The sequence below is a fragment of the Ipomoea triloba genome, chromosome 10, assembly GCF_003576645.1.
Source record: "Ipomoea triloba cultivar NCNSP0323 chromosome 10, ASM357664v1".
Lineage (NCBI taxonomy): Eukaryota > Viridiplantae > Streptophyta > Magnoliopsida > Solanales > Convolvulaceae > Ipomoea > Ipomoea triloba.
In genome coordinates, this window is record NC_044925.1 from 10,500,745 (window position 1) to 10,522,597 (window position 21,853).

At 36.9% G+C, this 21,853-nt stretch overlaps 1 protein-coding gene across 4 annotated transcripts; it reads left to right on the top strand.

Annotated features, from left to right (window-relative positions):
* Positions 1-1,447: 1,447 nt before the first annotated feature.
* On the top strand, positions 1,448-8,397 carry LOC116032548 (protein S-acyltransferase 24-like). Of its 4 annotated transcripts, none has more exons than XM_031275160.1 (14): positions 1,776-1,913; positions 2,495-2,553; positions 2,743-2,917; positions 3,216-3,328; positions 3,765-3,844; positions 3,920-4,083; positions 4,289-4,427; positions 4,533-4,632; positions 5,733-5,790; positions 6,118-6,195; positions 6,320-6,418; positions 6,584-6,662; positions 6,952-7,100; positions 7,751-8,397. In XM_031275160.1, exons 3-14 carry the CDS (start codon positions 2,744-2,746, stop codon positions 8,165-8,167), a joined length of 1,650 nt encoding a protein of 549 aa, XP_031131020.1. In that variant the 5' UTR covers positions 1,776-1,913; positions 2,495-2,553; position 2,743; the 3' UTR covers positions 8,168-8,397. The 4 variants fall into 4 exon arrangements, with proteins under 4 accessions (XP_031131019.1, XP_031131020.1, XP_031131023.1 ...); XM_031275161.1 differs by having other exon boundaries at positions 1,801-1,913; positions 2,450-2,553; XM_031275159.1 differs by lacking the exon at positions 2,495-2,553 and having other exon boundaries at positions 1,448-1,913; positions 2,777-2,917.
* Positions 8,398-21,853: the final 13,456 nt, after the last annotated feature.

The following is a 21,853-nucleotide window of genomic DNA, read 5'->3' on the forward strand; positions in this document are numbered from 1 at the left end:
ATACACAGAATATTGATACAACTACACAGAAAACCTCCTCGAATACACAAAACACGTCACAACCTATGTTTAAGTACCCATACCATGAATACACAGAATCGTAGTCTACAATACACAAAATGTCTTCAAAGAATACACTGAATATGGAAACACCAAATACACAAACACATCACCCCTATATTTAAGTACCACTAACATGAATACACAGAATCCTTGTCTAGAATACACAGAATGACTTGAGGGAATACACCGAATATTGATACAACTACACATAAATCCTCCTCCTAACATTCGAATACACAAAACACGTCACAACCTATGTTTAAGTACCCATAACATGAATACACAGAATCGTAGTTTACAATACACAGAATGTCTTCAAAGAATATACAGAATATTAACACAAATACGTAGACCGGCCGAAAACAGAAAACAGAATTTCCAAAAAAACAAACCATTATTTAAAATACCAAAACGACGTCTTTTTGGTATATTGTACACCCTGGTCCACGATATAAATTGTCTTAAATTTATATCATGTCAATTCGTATCATATATCTCGCGTAATTACAAATTTGTTAACTTATTATGTTTATAAACTCAATACAGTTTTGTGTTCATGTTCTTATTTGAATTCTCAGCCTGTTTACCGTCTAAACCTAATAATACTTCACCTAAGCACGATAGGAAAACACAAATTGCAAGGTCTAGCCAATATAGACCTATTTATAGTAAGTATTAAAATTGGGGTATACTCAAACCAAATTAGCAAATATCATTTTTAGTCCCTCAACTATAATATATGTATCAATTTTGGTTCTTAACTATTAAAAATTTCAAATTAGGTGCATGACTATTCAATTTGTATCACATTTGGTCCTTGACTATTAACATTTTCAAATTAGGTGCATGACTATTCATTTTGTATCACATTTGGTCCTACCGTTAAATTTTCCGACCAAATTTCCGGCGAAGTCACCGGTGACCGACTAATTTATTTAATTTTTATTTTAAAAATTATTTTAATATTCCGTAACTTTAAAATAAAAAAAAAACTTTAAAATAAAAAAATAATAATAAAAAATAGAAAACGCCGGTCACCCCGATGACTTCGCCGAAAAATTTAACGGCAGGACCAAATGTGATACAAAATGAATATTCATGCACGTAATTTGAAAATGTTAATAGTCAAGGACCAAAAGTGATACAAATTGAATAGTCATGGACCTAATTTAAAATTTTTAATAGTCAAGGACCAAAATTGATACATATATTATAATTGAGGGACTAAAAATGATATTTTCTCAAACCACATTGTCTCGGGATAAACGACTTTGCAACGTCCAGGTCGAAAATTGAAATTAGTGAAATAGGGGGAGATAAATGCAAATAAAGAAAATAAGAAACAGAGGAAATAACTGAATAAGACAGCATGAGATATCAAGAATGGAGGCGAGTTGGCTTCTGGGCATCTCTCTGTATAGCCCCCTGTAACCGAGTCAAGCCCCTTCCTAACTCGTCCCCTCACCTCCTCCTTCCGACCAAAACCTCTAGGCGTCGCATCTGCGCGTGTACGGAATTGCGTGTATACGTAATTTCGAAGCTGAATACTATTAACTTTTATTATTTACGTGATGACGTCGGAGATCGAGATCGTGGAGGAGGTGGAATCCAGAGATCAGGAAAATGCGGAGGCGGCAGCGAATGATGGAACCGCTTCAGCCGCGGCGGCAGAGGATGAGAGCTCGAAGAACGATGTTTACACGGCGGCGGCTTACGGTGACATGGAAAAGCTACAGAGATTAGTCGAGAGCGAGGGATGCTCAGTATCTGAGCCCGATGGCCTTGGCTACTACGCCCTCCAGTGGGCCGCTCTTAACAACCGCTCTGCTGCTGCGCAATACATAATTGAGGTGTGCATCACTTCCCCCATTTCGGAATATTTTGTCATTTCCTGCTGTAATTCTCATTGACCTGATCGTGTTTGGATTGTGTCCAAAATTTGTGAAGACTATCAAGGCATTAATTTATTCAATTAGAAAGAATGAATATCTGATTTTCAAAATTTTGAATCATGTATGTCGTGTTAGATATAAATATAGTATAACATTGATTTTAATACATTCTTAATTTTGAGAAACCTAACCTCGTAATAGCGAAAGCTGTAGCGATGTTGAGCCATAGTTGATGTTTGTTTTGGTGCCTCTTGGATGATAGACATACAGAGTAACATTAGTATTGGTATGTATACTATATGTGCTATATATTGTATATATCATGTATCCCATTAATACAGTCTACAACTTTTAGTTATTCAGGCCAATCAACCAAACTACTTAATAGGCCTAGTCAACTTGCACCACAACACATAATTAAGGCCTTAATATATATAATGTATATTATATATTATGTACTAGAAAATCTTATATTGTCGCTGTTAAAATTGTAGTTGCTTGTTCTGTTTGAGAAAGTGCCTTTACATCTCATGGATCAGGTCTAAGGAACCTGTTGGAGGTAGACACTATTAGCTTGCTTGCGTTTATGTGAAGACAGGTAAAGATGCATACTTGATATGTATGTCTTCAATCAAAATTCTGAAACGAGGGTCACTTGCTGCAAAGGGATAGCCAGGGTTTTGTTTTTGCTTAGTATGATATGGAAACACTTGAGTTTTATTAACTCTTTTTCTAATCCATTTAGTATTTTGACTTTTGAATTGTTGCTTTCTTTTACACATTATAGCATGACTGGTAGTTTGTTGGTGACATATTGGCAGCATGGAGGAGATGTCAATGCTGCAGATCATACAGGACAAACAGCATTACATTGGAGTGCAGTTCGAGGTGCAATCCAGGTTGCAGAACTTTTACTCCAAGAGGGTGCTCGGGTAAATACGGCTGATATATATGGATATCAGGTTTGTTTCTCAACAAATAATTTATTTATTATGTTGAATATGTCAATACGGTGACTTTTACAACTAATTATTCCAAATATTTTATTCAAAGTACTTGTGTGTTTACAGAACCATCATACAGAGCACCCTTTTAGGTTACAAACACAAGCAGTGGTTATTGAACTCTGAATTTTTTGTAATTCATCATTCCATTAACATCTGGCTGTGTGTTTTTCAAAGATGTCATGCTTTTGCAGGGTTGTGGTTTTGCTATCGATTTGTCTTTTTGAAAATGAAAGGATTATGCTACTCCTTGCAGGCAATACATGTTGCTGCACAATATGGTCAGACAGCTTTTATTTATTATATTGTAAGAAAGTGGAATGCTTATCCTGATGTTCCTGACAACGATGGGAGAAGTCCTTTACACTGGTATTTTTCAAGCATTCTATTTACTTTTTATTATTAGGTGAGATTTTTCTAACCACTGATTGGTCCATTCTCATTTTTATCCTGCTAAAGACAATGACCTTTAAGCATATTTACAAGAATTCTATTCTAGACACATAAGAAAGCGGAAAGGTCATTGATTACAATTATTTCTAGTGATGTGAAGTAATGGTTATGAGGTTCAATAGTTTCTTTATCATTACTCTATTCTAGACACATAAGAAAGCAGAAAGGTCATTGATTACAATTATTTCTAGTGATGTGAAGTAATGGTTATGAGGTTCAATAGTTTCTTTATCATTACACAGTTTATTAAATGATTGAATCCTCAACTGTTCATTCATTGCATGGCATAACTGTGTATGTGTTTCTCCTTTTTATGTTTTTTTATATTCTTTTCAATGGTGGGAAATTTTAGGGCTGCATACAAAGGTTTTGCTGATTGTTTACGCCTCTTGCTATTTCTGGATGCATATCGGGGACGACAGGATAAAGAGGGTAATTACAAGTGCTAAGCTTTCTGGGCTTTGTGCAGACTGCAGAAATACTTCTTAACTCTAGTTTCTACTTTAGGGTGTACTCCACTTCATTGGGCTGCTATCAGGGGTAACCTAGAAGCATGCACGGTGTTAGTACAGGCTGGGAACAAGGAAGACCTGATGGTGACAGATCACACTGGCCTTACGCCTGCACAGCTTGCTTCTGATAAAAATCATCGACAAGTTACCTTTTTCCTTGTAGGTATTCGTTAATCTTGTTATCTGAATTGTTATTTCACAGTATTCCTATTTATATTTGTGCATAGTTTGCTTTCAACTCTAAGTCCCTTTCTCCTCAAATTTCCCTCCTAGTTTGTATTATTAACTTTATTAGTGCAAACTTTTGAAGTAGAAGATACATATTTATGATGTATTTAATCCACTAAAGTATGCCATTCTGTAGGAAAATGCTAGACAGTTGTTTGAAAAACGTTGTGATGGGGACAGCTGGCTAGGAAAACTTTTGAAATTAGGCCTTGCTCCTATACTTTGGTGTTTAATCTTTCTGCTACTTGTAACTTACATCCACTCAGTCATTATGGGTAATTTTTGCTCATCACATTTCTTTTATTTTTTGTTTGTGTATGCTTCTTGACTTGAAAGTTGGCCACAATACTTACTATACGGTGTTATACTTTTTGATTCAGATCCTAATCTGCCAAAGTTAACAGCTGCTAGTGCTCTTTTTGCTTGGCTGGGTGTTTTCTTTGCAATTTCTGGACTAGTTATGTTTTACAGATGTAGCAGGTATGTATAGCTCATTCTAATTTGTTAACAACAAACATCAATAGTTGTAGCAGTTTATACTGTCTCTAAGTTGGATAAAAGGATTATCTTCACCAATAGTTCATGTGCTTTTCTCACTTGCTGAAATAGTGTAAATTATTTTGTGTTGCAAATATGCCAAAAGAATTTAACAATTAACTTTCTTCTTTTTCAACTTAGCATATTAAAAATCCACTATTATAGTTCAATATTTAACTTTCTTCTGTTTCAAATTAGCAATAGATAGTAGAACTTTGTGTTGGTAAAATGGACTTATTGCCAACACTGGTTGCATACTTTGTAGTTCAATATTTAACTTTCTTCTGTTTCAAATTAGCAATAGATAGTAGAACTTTGTGTTGGTAAAATGGACTTATTGCCAACACTGGTTGCATACAATGGGGTACTAAAACCATCATGTTTGTTACCTTTGTGAAAGTTTGCTCCACTAGAATGTCTCATAAAAAAGGAACACAGCCAAAAGCATGTGAACTGCAAATTATAATATATTACTATCTAGAATTTTTTTCACTTTGCCAAAGTTTGCTCCTCTGGAATGTCTCATAAAAAATGAACACATACAGCCAAAAGCGTGTGAACTGCAAACTATACTATATTACTATCTGGAATTTTTTTTCCACTTTTAGTTCCACAACTTTTAGATCCATGACATATGACTAATTTGATGAAAACTTGCCGGAGTTCATCAAAATACTGGCATTTGGGAATAATTAAGTGGGATTTTTTGTTTGTTTTGAGGATTTCTAGTGAGTTGTCAGTGGATTAGTGGTCGGCGGGACCAAAAGTGGCAAAAGCTATGATAGTTATGCACCAAAAGTGACAAAAACGAAACTTGAGGACCAAAAGTATTATGGGTATAAAGTCTTTGGACCAAAAGTGGAAAATATTCCTACTATCTATCATGCTTGTCTTCAGTCTTGTTGTTGTGGCTCTCTCCACTATTATAAGCTACATAAAGTGCCACTGTTCTGTGTATCTCTGATGGCTATTGCATGCAATCCAATTTAACATGCTTGGTTTATTGTTGATTTCTGAATCCTTGCTGCCCTTTATGTTTGCAGCAAAGATCCAGGTTACATTAGAATGAGCGCACATGATTCACAAGATATAAAGGATGATGTATGTTATCTTCTCTCACTTTTCCCTTATTACACCACTATTGCCACAAATTGAAAAAGTTAGAGGATTAATATTTAAAAAGAAGAGTGTAATGAGAAATTTGTACAAGTGTGCGATTGTCAAATATGTAATATACTTTTGCTCACTTCAGTCTAGTTATTACTAAGTCCAAAGAATGAATTTTGATATTCTAAACTTATTTCATATTTGGCCTTTTTTTTTTCTCAGAGCATAGCATCATCATTGAGTATTGCTTGTAAAAATCATATGGGGTGATGTTTTATGTAACAACTTTCTTATTAGGTTGAGTGTTTTATCTTATGATAGGAACCCTTGTTGAAGATTGATATTGATCATCCTGCATTGCTTGCTGGGAACTGGTCTCAACTATGCTCCACATGCAAGGTGCTGTATTCTTCTTTTTTTTTTGTTTTTGTTTTTAACCTCTACTTTTTAATTTGATAAAGCCTTATTTTCTAAATTATGTTCTTCCAGTTGTACTACTAATGTTTATTTGTTTTTCCTCCAGATTGTTCGTCCTCTTCGTGCAAAGCATTGTTCAACCTGTGGTCATTGTGTAGAACAGTTTGATCACCATTGTCCTTGGGTATCTAATTGCATTGGCAAGGTGCTTGGTCTAATTTTCTACCATCATTCTTTTGTTGTCCTATATAAGGCTATATTTATTCTTCCATTTATTGTCTGCACTGTTCTTTGAGCTGTAATATATGCATATGCTAGTTTATATTTTAATCGTGGCCTGACCTATCGATATGCACTCTGTCTCACTCAGAAAAACAAATGGGAATTTTTCCTGTTTCTTGTTCTTGAAGTATCGGCTATGCTTATAACTGGTGGAGTTGCTCTCACAAGTAAGAGTTCTTTATTTTCTTTTTTTTTTTTGTTAGACCACGAGGTGTCTTGAGCAAGCCTTAACTATAGGAGGTACCTTTAAGCCCGTATCATACTCAGAGTAATCCCCGTTCACACTGGCCCGGCCCGGCCCAATTAAGGAGCAAATTGTTGGCCAGATTGGTTTTTTCATACAAGAGGGGGTTCGAACTCCCGACCTCTCTATAAAGAAATCTGAGATTTTTTGCTCCTAACATCGAGTTTCTTTGACATCTGTTGTGATTATTAAAATACCTCTAAACATCACAGGAATCTTGACGGATCCTATGGCCCCGTCTTCTTTTTTTCTCTGGTTGAACTATGCTGGCACTCAGCATATTGGTGCTATAGCATTTTTTGTTGCAGACTTCTTCATTTTCTCTGGTCTAGCAGTATTAACAGTCATACAGGCTTCTCAGGTTTGTTTCTGAATATTTTATGCAATTTCTATCACTCTGCATTAAGTTTAGCATCAAAATATCTGAAACAAAGGTGGGGGGAGGGGAGCATCATTTCCTCAGCTTTACTGTTTCATGCAACATGCCCTAGGATACTATCCCAGTATCCCCCACCATATTTGCATTTTTCCTCTCGAGAGAGGTCAACTTCCGGGTTTTGGCCAAGTATCTTGTGGTCTGGTGGATCAATGTTACTATTCCAAACGGAAGGTAACAAGTTCGAGTCCCATCTCAATCAAGATGTTGGCATAATCATGTTGAGCAGATATTATAAATAGGCTAGATTGTAGTTACCCAAAAAAAAAAAAAAAACTTTCGGGTTTTGAAAAATTATTCTTTTATCCTTTTTCAATAAGATGAGTTGTAGAGCCAGGGAGTTTTGTTGCTTCTTATATTTGAAATCAATCCATTAATTAGCAGAAAATCTAGAAAGCAATCTCCATTTCTTTTCCGTTGACAAGTTGGAAATTTTGAGAACATTGAAAACAAATTCACACAACATAGAAAGGAGTTTTCCTCTCTTCAATGTAAACCCAGAGGGCCTTGTTTCAATTCTGCTAAAAACATTATCATGGAGGCTGACATTTTAGTTTACCTTATCCATGTTACAGATCTCACAAAACATTACAACAAATGAAGTCGCAAATACAACGCGCTATAGTTACCTCAGAGATGAAGCTGGTCAATTCAGAAATCCATATGATCATGGGGTTAAGAAAAATTGTTCAGATTTCTTGATAAATGGCTATAATGAAGACATTGTGTATACTGAAGAAGAATCAGCTTGTCCCGAAGGTGATGAGACGAGGCATATTGCTCAGAGTTCAACCTTTCAAACAAGTGCAGCAAGACACCAGGGCAATGGGAATGGGCATGTAGTTTTGGATGTGAATAAGAGCACTAGTCGTCAAAATCATGTTCAGTCTTTTAACTGCAGTCGCCATCTTAGTAGCAAGCTCAAAACTGGCTATTTACCGTTAGGATTGGGTATTGGCCTAGGGCGAAGCATCTTTCGCACTGTGCTCTAGTTTCATGATTAATAATTTTATATCAATCCTTGCCGATTGATATTGCATTCTTTCGTGCATGCCATTGTTTTGTAAGTTCATAAGTGTAGATGTAATTCAATTATTTACTAGATTGTACTTGTCCTCAACTTGTGAAATTGTCATGGCTACACTGATTGTGCCGGTTAGTTAAACTTTATGAGTGTAAATACTTTCATAATATTTTATTAACTTTTTTATTTTAAAAAGTCTATAAAAGTTATTAAAATTTTGAATTTAATACATCTTTACAAACTTTCAATGACTTCAATTTTTATTATTTACAACTAGTTATCACACGCGCGATGCGCGATTAAACCAATGCCCAATGCGTATTTTTAAATTAGTGTTCCCTAATTGGTTAAATTAGTCCTATAATAATGAGAGGGAAAAAAATGCTAAATTAATAAAAATTTAAAAAAAAAATAGTCTCGATGATGCTTATATATTTTAATAAAACATAACGAAATTATAAATAACTAAATTACAACTAAAGTAAGTAGAAACAAATAAACCACTTACATGTGAGCAAATGGTGTGTCATCATTGTCACTTGTTTGGACACCGGTCCGACCATTTAAAATTCATGTGTAATTGTATTTGTGATCAAGTATTTTATAGTTCGTTCGGACAGGTTTGATAATGACATTTGAGATGATGTATCATTTGTTGGTTTGTAAAGTGATATCATACATTCCAATGTCATTATCAAATACTATTGATTGAACCCGAGTTCCTTGCATTTAGATATAGCATTTACAATGATGTTGGTGGTGAATGAGAGCATCTTCATAATAATAATAATACTAATAATGATAAAAATACAATAATAATAATAATAATAAAAGGGAGAAATTTTTTACTATTTACTTACAGTTTCATCCTCAAGGACGATGAGCATATACTTTTTCTCAGGCGTTCCAATAGCGTTTTTTGGTTCGTTTTTCTTAATGACATGAACTGTACAACTTCAGCCCACAGTTTGTGTGTCAATATCAATTAACTTTATTGCATTTATCATGACTAATATCCTTGTGCCAGGGAAAATATGCTCATAAAGGATGTTATGAAATAATATAATGTGAACCACAAAATAAATTCAAAAACCATAGATTAGAGAGTTAAGAGTAATTAAAATGTATAGATTATAGAGAAATATAATGAGAAACACAACATTACATACAAGGATACAAGTATAGATGAACAGATTATACAATAGATATATTTACATAACAATATTGAAGTTATATTAATTAATGAGTATACCATCATTGATTTTTTTTTAAAAAAAGTTGTAATCATTATGAGTACAAATACAAATAATAGAATTAGCATGATAATATTTTGACAATCATAGCTATAGAATGTCAAGTAGATGGTGTGTTGCAGAATATGTTAGGTTTAGTTTTGGGTGAATACCAGTGAGAAGGGGAGGGGTTTATATATTGTTGTTTTGGGTAGAATAATGGTTTAGTTAGGAATCTATACATAATTGTATTATAGAATATTGACAATTTGTTTGAAAACTGCAATAAAGAAACAATTGCCTAAAGAATTTAATGTTAAACTTTCGTTATATTTAACGGAAAGAATTTGGTAAAATTATAAATGATTAGGATATATTAGGAATTTAATTGGAGGTTGCACAATAAGAAGAACACAAAGTACAATATGTTATTGCCGACTATTACACTAACATTTTTTTAGTTCTAGTTAGTGGTCTAACATTATTGGCTCTTATTATAAGTGTAGATATTCTTACAAAAAAAATATTATAATATATCATAAAATTCTTGTTATAGTTCTTCCTTTATGTCAACATTCTCAACTTTATGATTTTTATTTATAATAGTAAGGTGAAATATTATGGGGATGTTTGGTAATGTTAGTTGATTGTGTTAGTGGGTTTGACTAGTTGATAGCATTGGCTGATTAAAAAGTTGTTCGAATAGTTGATTGGGTTAGTGGGTTTGACTAGTTGATAGCATTGACTGATTAAAAAGTTGTTCGAAAAAGCTGCTTTTTGAATTTTAACATTTTGGAACAATAAGTTATGGGTCACACTTGTGTGAGACCGTCTCACGGATCCTTATTTGTGAGACAGGTCGGGTCGGGTCAAAGCACCATGCAAATGTCATACTTATATGTGCAAATGTCATACTTATATGCTCAAATATAACACTAATCAATAATACAATTTTTGTTACTTATAAGACAAAAAGTAATACATTTTCCATAATAAGTAATGTTGACAAGTGCCCCTTACTTATAAGGGCAAATCTAATACTTTTGAGGAAAAATATAATACTTTTAAATCAAAATGTAAAAGTATTGTATTTTCCCATAAAGTATTACATTTACCCTTATAAGTAACAAAAATTTTATTCCTAATTAGTATTATATTTGAGCATATAAGTATGACATTTGTGCATATAAGTGTCACATTTGCATCTTGACCCGACCTGGCCCGGCCCGTCTCACGGTGACACGGTCTCACACAAGTTTTTGCAATAAGTTATTACAAAAAGCTAATTAATCAAACACTTATATTGAATGTTTAACCAAGTCAAACAATTAAAAGTGGTCAAATAAGTCAAAATTGGCTGATAAACTAACTATGTTACCAAACATGGTTATATGTCTATCACTTGTATAATATTATAATAAGTACTTACAAACAAAATTATTATATTGAATACAAAAATTTATAGTAACAAATTGTTCAAATAAAATATTTACAAATATACTTACTAGTAATTGCATAAAATAAAATAAAAATTATATCGGATATATTGTTGTGGTATCAAGCAAAAGAGCTATTATTATTCGCAACAACAATTTAGAGTTGCCCCAAATTTGTTAAGTGCTGTGAACATCAGCTTCTGCTAGCCCGTTGTTTAAAATAAAAGAAAAAAATTATATTACAAATATTAAAAAGAATAAAAATTAAAATATTAAACATGTATATGAATATTATGAAGCATATAGTAAAATTTGACATTAATAGATGAGTTAATACTTAAAATGGTCCTCCAACTATTAGCTAATACTCGATTTAGTCCCAAAGTATTTTTCGTACCCAAGTTAGTCCTCCAACTTATAAAATCATACGCAATTTGGTCATCCGTTACAATTGCCATCCATCTGCCGTTATAAAGAGGGGCAAAAACGTCATTTTAATTGTCAAGGGACCAAATTAGGTACAAACTATTATTATTATTATTATTATTATTATTATTATTATTATTATTATTTCTGGTGACTTTTTAGAAAAAGAATTAGAAGAAAGTGCAGTAGTCATTGGATGAAGGGAAAACAACCTAGAAATCGAAAATGGTGCTTCAGATCTGTGGAATAGTTTGGATGAAGGGAGGCTCAAATCTCTTCTGAAAAGCAAGCTACATTCATGAAAATTAAACCTAGAAATCAAAAATGGTGGTTTAGATATGTGGAAGAAGATCAAGATCGCCGGGAGTAGAGAATGGGCAACACTGCCATGGATGCAAACACAGTAGTTGCACATGAGGAGGTGCCGTCTGTGTTTTGCCGAGCCAAGATACGAGTCGCCGTCGGAAAGAAGGAAGACAAATATCATCACCGCCCCTTTCAACACAAGTTGAAGTTCTCTCACACACACACACAACCGTCGCCGCCACCAACCCAGCCCCCACCAACAGCGACGTAAAGCCGTCGCGAATATTTCAACAGCGACCGATGAAGAATACGACTTTTTCACCAGTCGTATTTTTATTTATTTTTTTTTTTAATTTATAGTCATTGAAACTGTTTTTCTTGCCGGAGTCGCGACGGAGACCAGAGACCAGAGGAAGAAACTGGTTTTTCTAAAATAAAATGACTATTTTGCCCTCAAAATAACGGTTCAATAACGACAATTGTAACGGAGGACCAAATTGCGTATGATTTTACAAATTGGAGGACTAAATTGGGTACAAAAAATACTTTGGAACTAAATCGAGTATTAGCTAATAGTCGGAGGACCATTTTGGGTATTAGCTCTTAATAGATAAAAAGTTTGCTTTATTAATATTTAGGGAAAAAAAAGTTCATAAAGCAAGTTAATACTTCCAATGGTCCTCCGAGTATTAGGGTTTTACCAATTGTAGTCCTTCGAGTTTAAAATGACCACGAGACATCCTCCAAGTTTTAAAAAATAACCACTCGTGGTCCTTGGAGGACGTCTCGTGGTCATTTTAAACTCGGAGGACAATAGCTGGTAAAACCCTAATACTCGGAGGACCATTATTGGAGGTATTAACTCAAAATCAAAATATACAAGTATTTATACGAATGGGTTAATGCTATCTGGATCCTCCGAGTATAGTGGTTTTGTCACGTTTAGTCCTAAACATTCAAATTAGCTGCTTGCGGCCCTTCAACTTTCAAGTTAATTACCTGTGGTACTTCAACTTTCAAATTTTAACAGTTTGTGGTCCTTTAACTTTCAAATTTTAACTAGTGAGTATCTCGTGTGGAGTTCTTTCACCATCTTGCTTTGAATTTTTCTTCTTCTATGTTTCTTTTATTCAACCATGCATTCAAGTTTATTTTTATATTTTTTAATTGTCTATCATTTGAGTATAATATTTTCTATATTTGTGATTGACTTATTTGTAGGTTTTGAGGGCAATATACTGGTGTGAACTGTGACCTCCGTAGGTGTGCATTTGCACTATCGGTTGCTCGCAATTGGGTTTTCGTTGTATATGTGCATCTCTTCGTGACCTAGTGTACACTTTGTGTTCACGTGATGTGTGTGTACATTGTCAACTTGGTGTGTGTGCACTACAGTATAAATGCCTATGTATTTGTGCATTTCAACATGAACCTGTGCACAGTGCAATGTATAAGTGTGGTGTGTTTGTACTATAGTACATATGCATATGCGTTTATTTTGTGGTGTGGTTTGCATATAATGATGTGTTTGTGCACTAGTAAGGTATATGAATCAATTATATATATATATATTATCATTATTGATGGATACCACCGAGTAGGGTATCCAGCCTGAAGAGCACCCGGTGTTTAGAGCCCGTTGATTGACTTCCTTTTCCAGTATATGGGTCGGGTACGAATGTCCAAGCAGCCCACCTGAAGTAGGTAGTCTGGTCATGGTACCAGACTGGATGCGACACTCAGAGGCGGCGAATCGTGGATTCACGGGGAATCTCAACGGATTTGGTGAGATTCGTTCCTAATTCATATTAGGCAATATTTATGGCGGTTTGGGTAGTTTAAGTAGCTTTCTTAGCCAAACACCTTGTGCTCAGATGGCAGAGTAGTGGCTCTCCCATATGGGAGGTCATGAGTTTGAGACTCAGTGGAGGCGATACTGACTCTTTGTGCTCCAATAGATTGAGAAAGTATGTTTGAACACATACTACAATGTAAAAAGTAGCTTTCTTAAAGTTAAATTTGTTAATTTCTTCATTCTTTCCTTTTCATGGTGGCTCATTAATCTTAATGGGTTCTGATGTTAATGTAAGTGCAATTACTCTGTCCAATTGTTCTTGTTTTTTACTTCATTAATTCAATTCTCTTGTTTTACGGTAGTGTTGGCCCGCCATGTTGCTATCTCGCGGCCGTAAAACCAACATTGACGCCATCTGTGGGGAACGATACGAGAAGTCCCGTTTTCAACCTTGCTACGTGGCACAAACTCGTAGGAGTCGTCATTCTGGGAACGCCAACAACAATGTTGCCGCCCGTCTAGAGGCTAACCGTGGTTTAGCCAGAAATTTGTGCGAACAGTTGAACCGAGGGTCGGCCGACCTGCGTGCGCCGTTGAGTCTCCCTAATTCTGCTGAGCGATCACTAGCTCGCACAGGGCAACACGAAGTCCCACCAGTTGAGGTGCCGGTCATAGCACCAAATCCTCAGGCAGTTCCCGCAGCAATTTTTGGCGGATGTCATTGCCTAGGTGACGGATTGCAGTTTTGGGTAGGGTGAATTGTCAAAAGAAATGTGAATGTGATAAAATGGAAAGTCTGTGACTCCCCGAGTGTCGGTCTCGAAGGAAGGACGTGCAGGTGTGTCAAGTGTTTGTGTGTTCAAATGATTGAGTCATTGATAGATTTGAGTGTGGGTGTAGTCGTGGTGAATGCAGATTTAAAGGTGTAGAGGTTCATAAGGTTGTGTAAGGGTGAAAGTAAAACAAATATGAGTAAGGAAATGTAAGAAAGTAAGGGATTGGATAGTGCTCATCTATGTTGCATCCTAGTGTGTCTAAGGCAATGGATAAACGGAGCAAAGATGTTGGCTATTCAGGAGTGTGTCTTCTTAGTCCTCTTCCACCTCTGTGTACTAGGGCTTCTTGGACTTAGGAGTGCCTTTAAGCAACCAAAGTCCTAAGAGACATTTTATCAAACACTTTAGCTACACACTTTCATACTATTCTTAAGAAGTCCATATGATCTATGATTGTTACAAAGCTTTCAATCCTAACTCTAATCAAAGACATGAAAGAGTCAAGAGCTTAATCTCTCATATAGATTGGCCAAATCAAAACAAGATATCATCAAAACAACAATCAATAGACAAGAATAGAAATTCCAACAATCCAAGCAATTAGATCCAAAATAAGACATAAGATCATCACACTAGCAACATATCTTCACACAATCCAAACCCTAGATTAAACTAGCCACTCATGATCAAGAATTCAAAGACAATAGCTAATTCAATCCAAGAACAAAATAATGAAAATGAAATAGATTAAGATGTAATAGAGATCACCTAGTAATGAAATGTTTCTTCAATCCAAGCTTGTTGTCTTCCTTACAAGGTGAAATTGCTAAGCTAAAAGTATCCTAAAAACTAAGAAATGAAAATTGTAAGAAGGAGGAACTCCTCAAATTGGAAAAGGGAAAAGCCTCCTCTGAAATTCTATCAAGGGGCCTTAAATAGTCTCCAAAATTTCGCCCTAGAATCATTCTCGCACAGTGTTCCATCCACGCCTCCCACACGCGTGGTTGCGTGCGTGGTTGACTACTGGAATGTTGTCACGCGCACCAACACGCGTGTGGGCTTCATTCCGGGTCCTTCGGGGCTCCAGACTTGCTCGGTTTGCTTCTTAAGCTTGTTCTTTGTTCCTAATAGCTCCCGGGAACTCTGTACTGTCTCAAATTATGCCAAAGGTAGCTTTGTGTGCGGTTAACGAATTTAAAGCACAAATCATCATAAAATTATCATTTAAGGATACTGAAAACGCTATAAAGCACCCTAGTTTATACTCAAATAATGGGTTTCTTGGGAGCTTATCAAGTTTCCACACTTTACTTCTTGCTTGCCCTCAAGCAAGACAATATACTTTAAGCACATAAGCTTCCAAGATACTTACTCATACAAAACGGAACTCTTGGTCAATCAAAATGGTGGGTGTTTAAGACTATCGAAAAGGAAGAAATCTTTTGTGTTATCTACAAAGGATGTTGGTCAGATGCCATTAACTCAAGGAATATTTTCGGGAAGTAAAAACCTTTCGTAGATAAACAATTAAAACAAAGGAACACACTTCTCACGCCACGCGCAAGCATGCAATTCTAAAATTCAAATTTACCTCTCATTTAATTAGGGCCTCTAGCCGATCCCACTAGTGGGAACGATGTGCACTAGTTAATCAACCCTTCCGTCCTAAATAAGTGAGGGTAGGGGCATGGACCACTCACCGCATATGGCTTAGTGCGGTCCCTCTTTTCTTCTCACTTCCTAGGATAACACCATCGAGCAACCCGACTTCACATGGAGCTCCATGCTTTTTCGAAGACAGTGCAATGGGTACCCGAATCCTAGCGAAGCGGCTCACCTCATCTCTATTTTCTCAATTCCTGGGATCATTTTATGTGAACAACCGACTCCAGATAAAGCTTTTTGCTTACCGAAGACTATGGTTGAACGCAACCCAGCGAATTGGCTTTCCTCAATTTTTAATCTCGGTGATTGGCCTTTTTGCCTTTTCAACTATTTCTCCAAGCAACCCCTCATGCCTTTTACTTTTGGGATTAAGGGATTTTTCACTCTTAAGCTTACCAATAGGCTCACCTTTTGCCCCATGCCCTACCAAGGTTAGTTCAATTTCGGGCCTCGCTAAAATCTATCTTTCTCAAATTAAAAAGTGCACACTCCCGCTTCGAGAGATCCTTGACTAAGGTACTACGTAAATAAGAGGCGAACATCATGCAAGCAGGCAAGAATATAAACTTATTTGGCTCTAAACACTCTCATGGGTGCGAAAAGTAACTTCCTCAAAGATATTTCAAGAATAAAAATTTTTGGGCATCTAGTCAAAATTCTCTCTAGATAACACAAACAATAACTCTCTTTTCAAATTGCAAATACACCCGTTTATCATTCCCAAGAGATCAACTTTCCAATTCTAAGCAAATAAGCATGTTAAACACAAAGTGCGTCCTTTCCACACTTTAAAATAAACATCATCCTCGATGTTTCCTTAGTTCACGGGGTAAAGGAAAAATGGGTTTCGAAAGATTTTCCAAATAAGAAATCCCTTTCCACACTTTAGAAATTGCTTTGGGATATAGGGTATAGTATAATTATCCTCTATTGATAGAATAACATGGTAAGCTCAAACAAACACATACAAAGCTATATAAACAAATTTTCCGCACTTTAGATTCAAAAACGGGGCTTAAAAAATAGAAAAGGGATAAGAGGTTAAACCAAGTATGCATCCCTCTTTCCACACTTTAGCTTCCAACATCGGTCGGCCTCCATTATTGATGCTCTATTCAAAAGATGGTAACAAGATATACAATAGAGATTCAAGAGAACTATTCAATTATTATAAACTTGATATAATATTTCATAGCAAAATAGATAAAAGCATAAAATATAGATAATAGAATATTTACAATAGAACTACGTAATATAGCAAAATTATTCAATTAGACTAGCAAATATAAAAGTGCATAAAAATAAAGCAATTAAACATGAAAGCATTAAAATAAATGAAAAGCAAATAAAAGTAAATAAAGAAATAAAGGTCGGAACCCCACGCATAGGGAACCTATTGTTCAGATGGGACAACCACTCAGTGTTAATGTTTCAAGGACTTCATTTCAAGAATCAAGAATCAAAGGGTCGGGAGGATGAGTACTGCATCACTGATCACCAAACGAAGGAGGATTGAAGTGTCGGGCAAATTGAGCTTGAAGCTCCTAGATCATCCGTGCATTCTCCTCGACCTGTCTCCTTGTCTGGAGAATCTCCTCATTTTGGGCACGCATATATGTCATTTGTTCATCATGGAGCTACCTGTGGAAGGCGTGAGAAGCCTCCCAATCCATTGAGGTCGGGCCACCGTGATGTGCACTAGGCTCGCCTTGCTCCGGCGCTGCTGCGGTATCATCTTCCTCCTCGTCATCCTCATCAGAATCATCATCACCTCCTATATCAAGGGCATCATCTCCTCCAAGCTTGAGATACATGGCGAAGAACTCACTCATAGAAAAGGCAATCATGGGGCCCTCATCCTTCTCACCTGCAAGGTGGTTTCCAAGGCCCAAACCCTGGCACAATCTCGTCACAAAAGGTCCAATAAATACTGTTTGTACCTTTCTCTTCATCTGGGTTTGCAGTCATCTTTTTGCCTGGACTCCCATGTTAACATTGACACCATTCTCCATGCTCCACATGTAGAATAGGTCCTGTTTGTAAGCTTTGTTCCTGTTTGTTGTCCTTCCTGAGAGGTTCATCGCGAAAACCAATCTGATGGCTTTCAGATAATTCTTGGAGATGAGCTTCGCTTTCAAATTGGATGAGTCAAATGCTGCATTGTTTGTAATCTCCCTCCAGTAATCCACATAATCCCTGTCGGTATCAAAGTCAGTCTTGAAATTCCTGAAGTAAGGCATGGTTACCTGAATCGCATCGTGAAAACCGAGGGCAACACCCAGATCGTTCACTGAGATGTGGTAGCGATTACCGAATAGGCAAAATTTGATGGACTCCTTCGCATCGTTGGCCTTACGCCTTATGTCAAGTGTGGCCAAGAACTCGTAGGTAACAGGCGAGTAAGTCGGGCCTCGCCACTCAAATAATCTGCCCAGCTGGGGGTACCTCCTTAATCTGTTTACGCCCTCTGTGCAATCAAATTCTCGCAAAACATTTTGGTCAAAGAAACGGCCTTCGTTCAACCGTTTGCCTCTGTAGGTGTCCACCAAGGCTCTCTCCGTAGCCGTTAAATGTCGTAGGGATTGGGTGCCACGTTCTTGGGGAACGGGAGGAACATCTACTTGTGGTTGGTTTCTCGGCGGTTGAGCTCTTGTTCTTGATCTACTCGATTCGGCATGATCATGTTTTGCTTTCTTTGCCATTTCTTTATGCCCTCTCATCCTAAAAAATTTAGAGAATTTAAAAATAATGCACATAGTAATTGGTTTATTGTAATCAACTTCCAATAAGACACCAATGATTTTAGCTAAAATTTCTTGTCAAGAATTGGGGAATTTCGAAAAAAAAATAAAAATAGAGGTAGGGATTTTCGAAAATTTTGCCATAGTCTCCACTATATTTTGATCAATTTCCATCATAAAAATATTGACAATACAAGTCCAATATCACACACATGCTCAATTTCATAGTAAGATTATTCAATTTGAGAGTCAAATAAGAAGTCAACTTAAAAGTCAAGAATTTCAAAAAGTCAACTTCATCTTCTTCCCCAAATTCAAGAATTAGGGTTTTAAGGTGAAAATTCAATTTCAACAATGTAGCATGTGTAATGTCAAATTGATGGTATATAATGGTTCTATAACAAGTTTACACATCAATTCAATCATCAATTTCATAATCTAAACAAGAAATTAAGCAAACCCATTTGCATAACAATGGTGTTCATACTTGAGCTCAAAATTGAAATTCAATCCATCAATGCAATCATCAATAATGAAAGAAAACATTAAGGGATAGTTCTATGAAGCTTTATAAACCAATATAAACATTCAAATCATTCAAAAACATTCAAAGCATGGTAGGATAAATTCTCAACATTATAATCTTCCAAACTCATGAATATTCATAAAAATAGGTAAAAGAGATGATTTTACCTTGTTGTTGATGTTTTTGACCTTTGGAAGATGAAAATAAATTAACTTTCTCAAACCTTAGACTTGGGATAGTGTCTTGCGTGGAGAAGAAGAGGATTTTTGAGGTTTTAGGGTGGAATGGGTGTGGTTCGACCGAGAGAGGGGGGGGGGGTGTTAATCGTGATGCAGCTTCACGTGTACCACACGCGTGGTGGTGCGCATGGTTGCGTACTGGAAATCAACCACGCGTACCACACGCGTGTTGCTTGCGTGGTCAGTCCAGTTTTGACCTTTATCTGGTTTTCGGGTTTTCTCCTTTACCTTCTGCCCAATTTTGATCTTTCTGTGGATCTCCCCATGACTGCCGGGTCTCGAATCGAGCAGGGGCTGAACTCGGCCAACCTTGCCGACGCCCAACAATCCCCCTCCCAGCACCTGCATCAACCTTTGATCACCAAGCCCAGCTATACAGCATGCCTGACTCGGTCCGCCTGACCTACGCCCACATCCCACCTGGGACTGGACTCGGCTTTCGCCTCGCCATCGATTCGAACCCGTGACCTCGGCTCTAATACCAATTGTGGATCTCAGCGCTGCACTATGCTTACTTCCCAGGGGTCACCCACCCCGTGACTGTTGGAAGTCAAGCACGCTTAACCACAGAGTTCTTTGGCTATCTGGTTGCCATATCCTACTTAAAATCAATTGGTGATAGGTAGGTGGACATTAACCATTTAACCACATCCCTCCATGGTAAGCCACAGCGCCACGTCTCGAATCGAGCAGGGGCTGAACTCGGCCAACCTTGCCGACGCCCAACACTTTCCATTGCATTTTTTCGGTCTTAAAACCTATAAATTAGTCTCCGAAAACATTGCACCAAGTAGGCTACTAACAAAATCATTAAAAAGAAAGCGTAAAAATAAACATAAGACAATTTATTTAACCTTGGGTTGCCTCCCAAGTAGCGCCACAGTTTACGTCTTTGGCTAGACTCATCATACCTTTTCTTTCTTCAGCCATATTCCTTTGTAGTGGGTTGAAAGCATTTTGGTACCCACGTGTTTTTCCAGATCAGCTTCTCATTCTTCCATTTTGGTTTTGTTTTGGCCCTTGTCTTGACCATTGCATTCACTTCTTCATCCTTCTCTTCTATTCTCTCTTTTCCTTCCTTATTGGCTAGTCCATCGAACCTCAAGGTGATTTCCCCTGAGCTAACATCTATGCGGGCATGACAAGTGGCCAAGAATGGTCTACCAAGTATCAAAGAGCCATGGGGCTCATTTTCTCCCATTCAACAAACTATGAAATCAATGGGCACAAGAAATTTTCCTATTCTCACTAGCACATCTTCTGCCAAGTCTTCCAGATACCGTGTGGTTCCGTCAGCTAAGCAAAGCGTCAGCCTCGTCGGTTTCAGACTTGGTAAATTCAATTTCTCAAAGAAACTAGAAGACATAACATTGATCGAAGCTCTGAGATCGGCTAAAGCATTTTGAAAATCCATGTTCTGTATCGAACAAGGGATCACTAAGGCTCCTGGGTCACCCTTCTTTACGGGGTAACCCGTGGTCAAACAAGCCGATGACTCTTTGCTTAAGCAAGCATAATTATCGCAATCGTCTTCTTCAAACAACTCACGGCATTGCTTATTAACGAAAAATTTACGAATAAAAGCATTAAGTGTACCTCCCTTTGCCGTTTCTTTCTCTTTCGAAGTTTTGGTCTTGCCTTGTTGCAATTCATCTCTTTGGTTATCAGAAGTGATTTTTCCTTCTTTTTTCTTCATTGAAATTTTGGAAGAAGCATTTGCAGTGTTTGATTCAAGATTTGGACTACAAGAGGTAGTCTCTTCCTCCTTTCCCTTTTTCTTGCATTGGCATATTCCACAAATGACATCCATCGGATCACATCCTTCATGTCTTTCTTCCCTTGCATCGATCGCATTAACTCTCTCCTTCTGGTTATTTTCTGTGTTACTGGGGAGCTGTCCGTAGTGTCTCTCAGACATCATTTTGAACATTTGAGAAATTTGGTTTTCGATCGTCTTGAGAGTGGCCTTCGGTTCTTGCCTAAGACTCGAGATTTCCTGTCTGATTTCTTGGGTAATCTCCTGCTTTAGATTTGCTCGATCATTTTTCAGTTCCATAATCGTCCTAGTAAGTCTTTCATCCACATCTCGGATATCGTCCCTTCTCTGTTGAGTAAAATCAAGTTGAGAGTTGTATTGCGGTTTGAACTGGGTCATCTGGCCTCCACTGCCTTGATTCTGACCATACATGAGTCTTCCTTTTTCATTTTGTCCGTAGGTAGGCTTGTTTCCATAGTTATACTGTCCTCGCGCTTGATATGCATCATTGTTGTTGTTCCATCCTTACCCTGCTTCCAATTGTTATTCGGTCTCTGATTTCCTCCATAAGCATTATAGTTGGAGTTCCTTTGATAGTCCACTGCCTCAACCTGCTCGGAAGCAGACAGTGAAGTGCAGATATTCGTATCATGTGGTCCTCCACATATATTACTGTACAGTGCCAAAGCCATGTAAGGCTTGGGTTTTCCTTCCATTTTCTCCACCATCGCCTGTAACTTCTTAATCTCATGATTC

What these genes read in the sequence shown, in the direction of transcription:
- LOC116032548 (XM_031275159.1), top strand. Translation starts at nt 1,635, where the DNA reads ATGACGTCGGAGATCGAGATCGTGGAGGAGGTGGAATCCAGAGATCAG. An exon ending in ATGTTTTACAGATGTAGCAG is followed by an intron (nt 4,633 to 5,732) that starts GTATGTATAGCT and finishes TTATGTTTGCAG; the next exon opens with CAAAGATCCAGGTTACATTA. An exon ending in CACAAGATATAAAGGATGAT is followed by an intron (nt 5,791 to 6,117) that starts GTATGTTATCTT and finishes ATCTTATGATAG; the next exon opens with GAACCCTTGTTGAAGATTGA.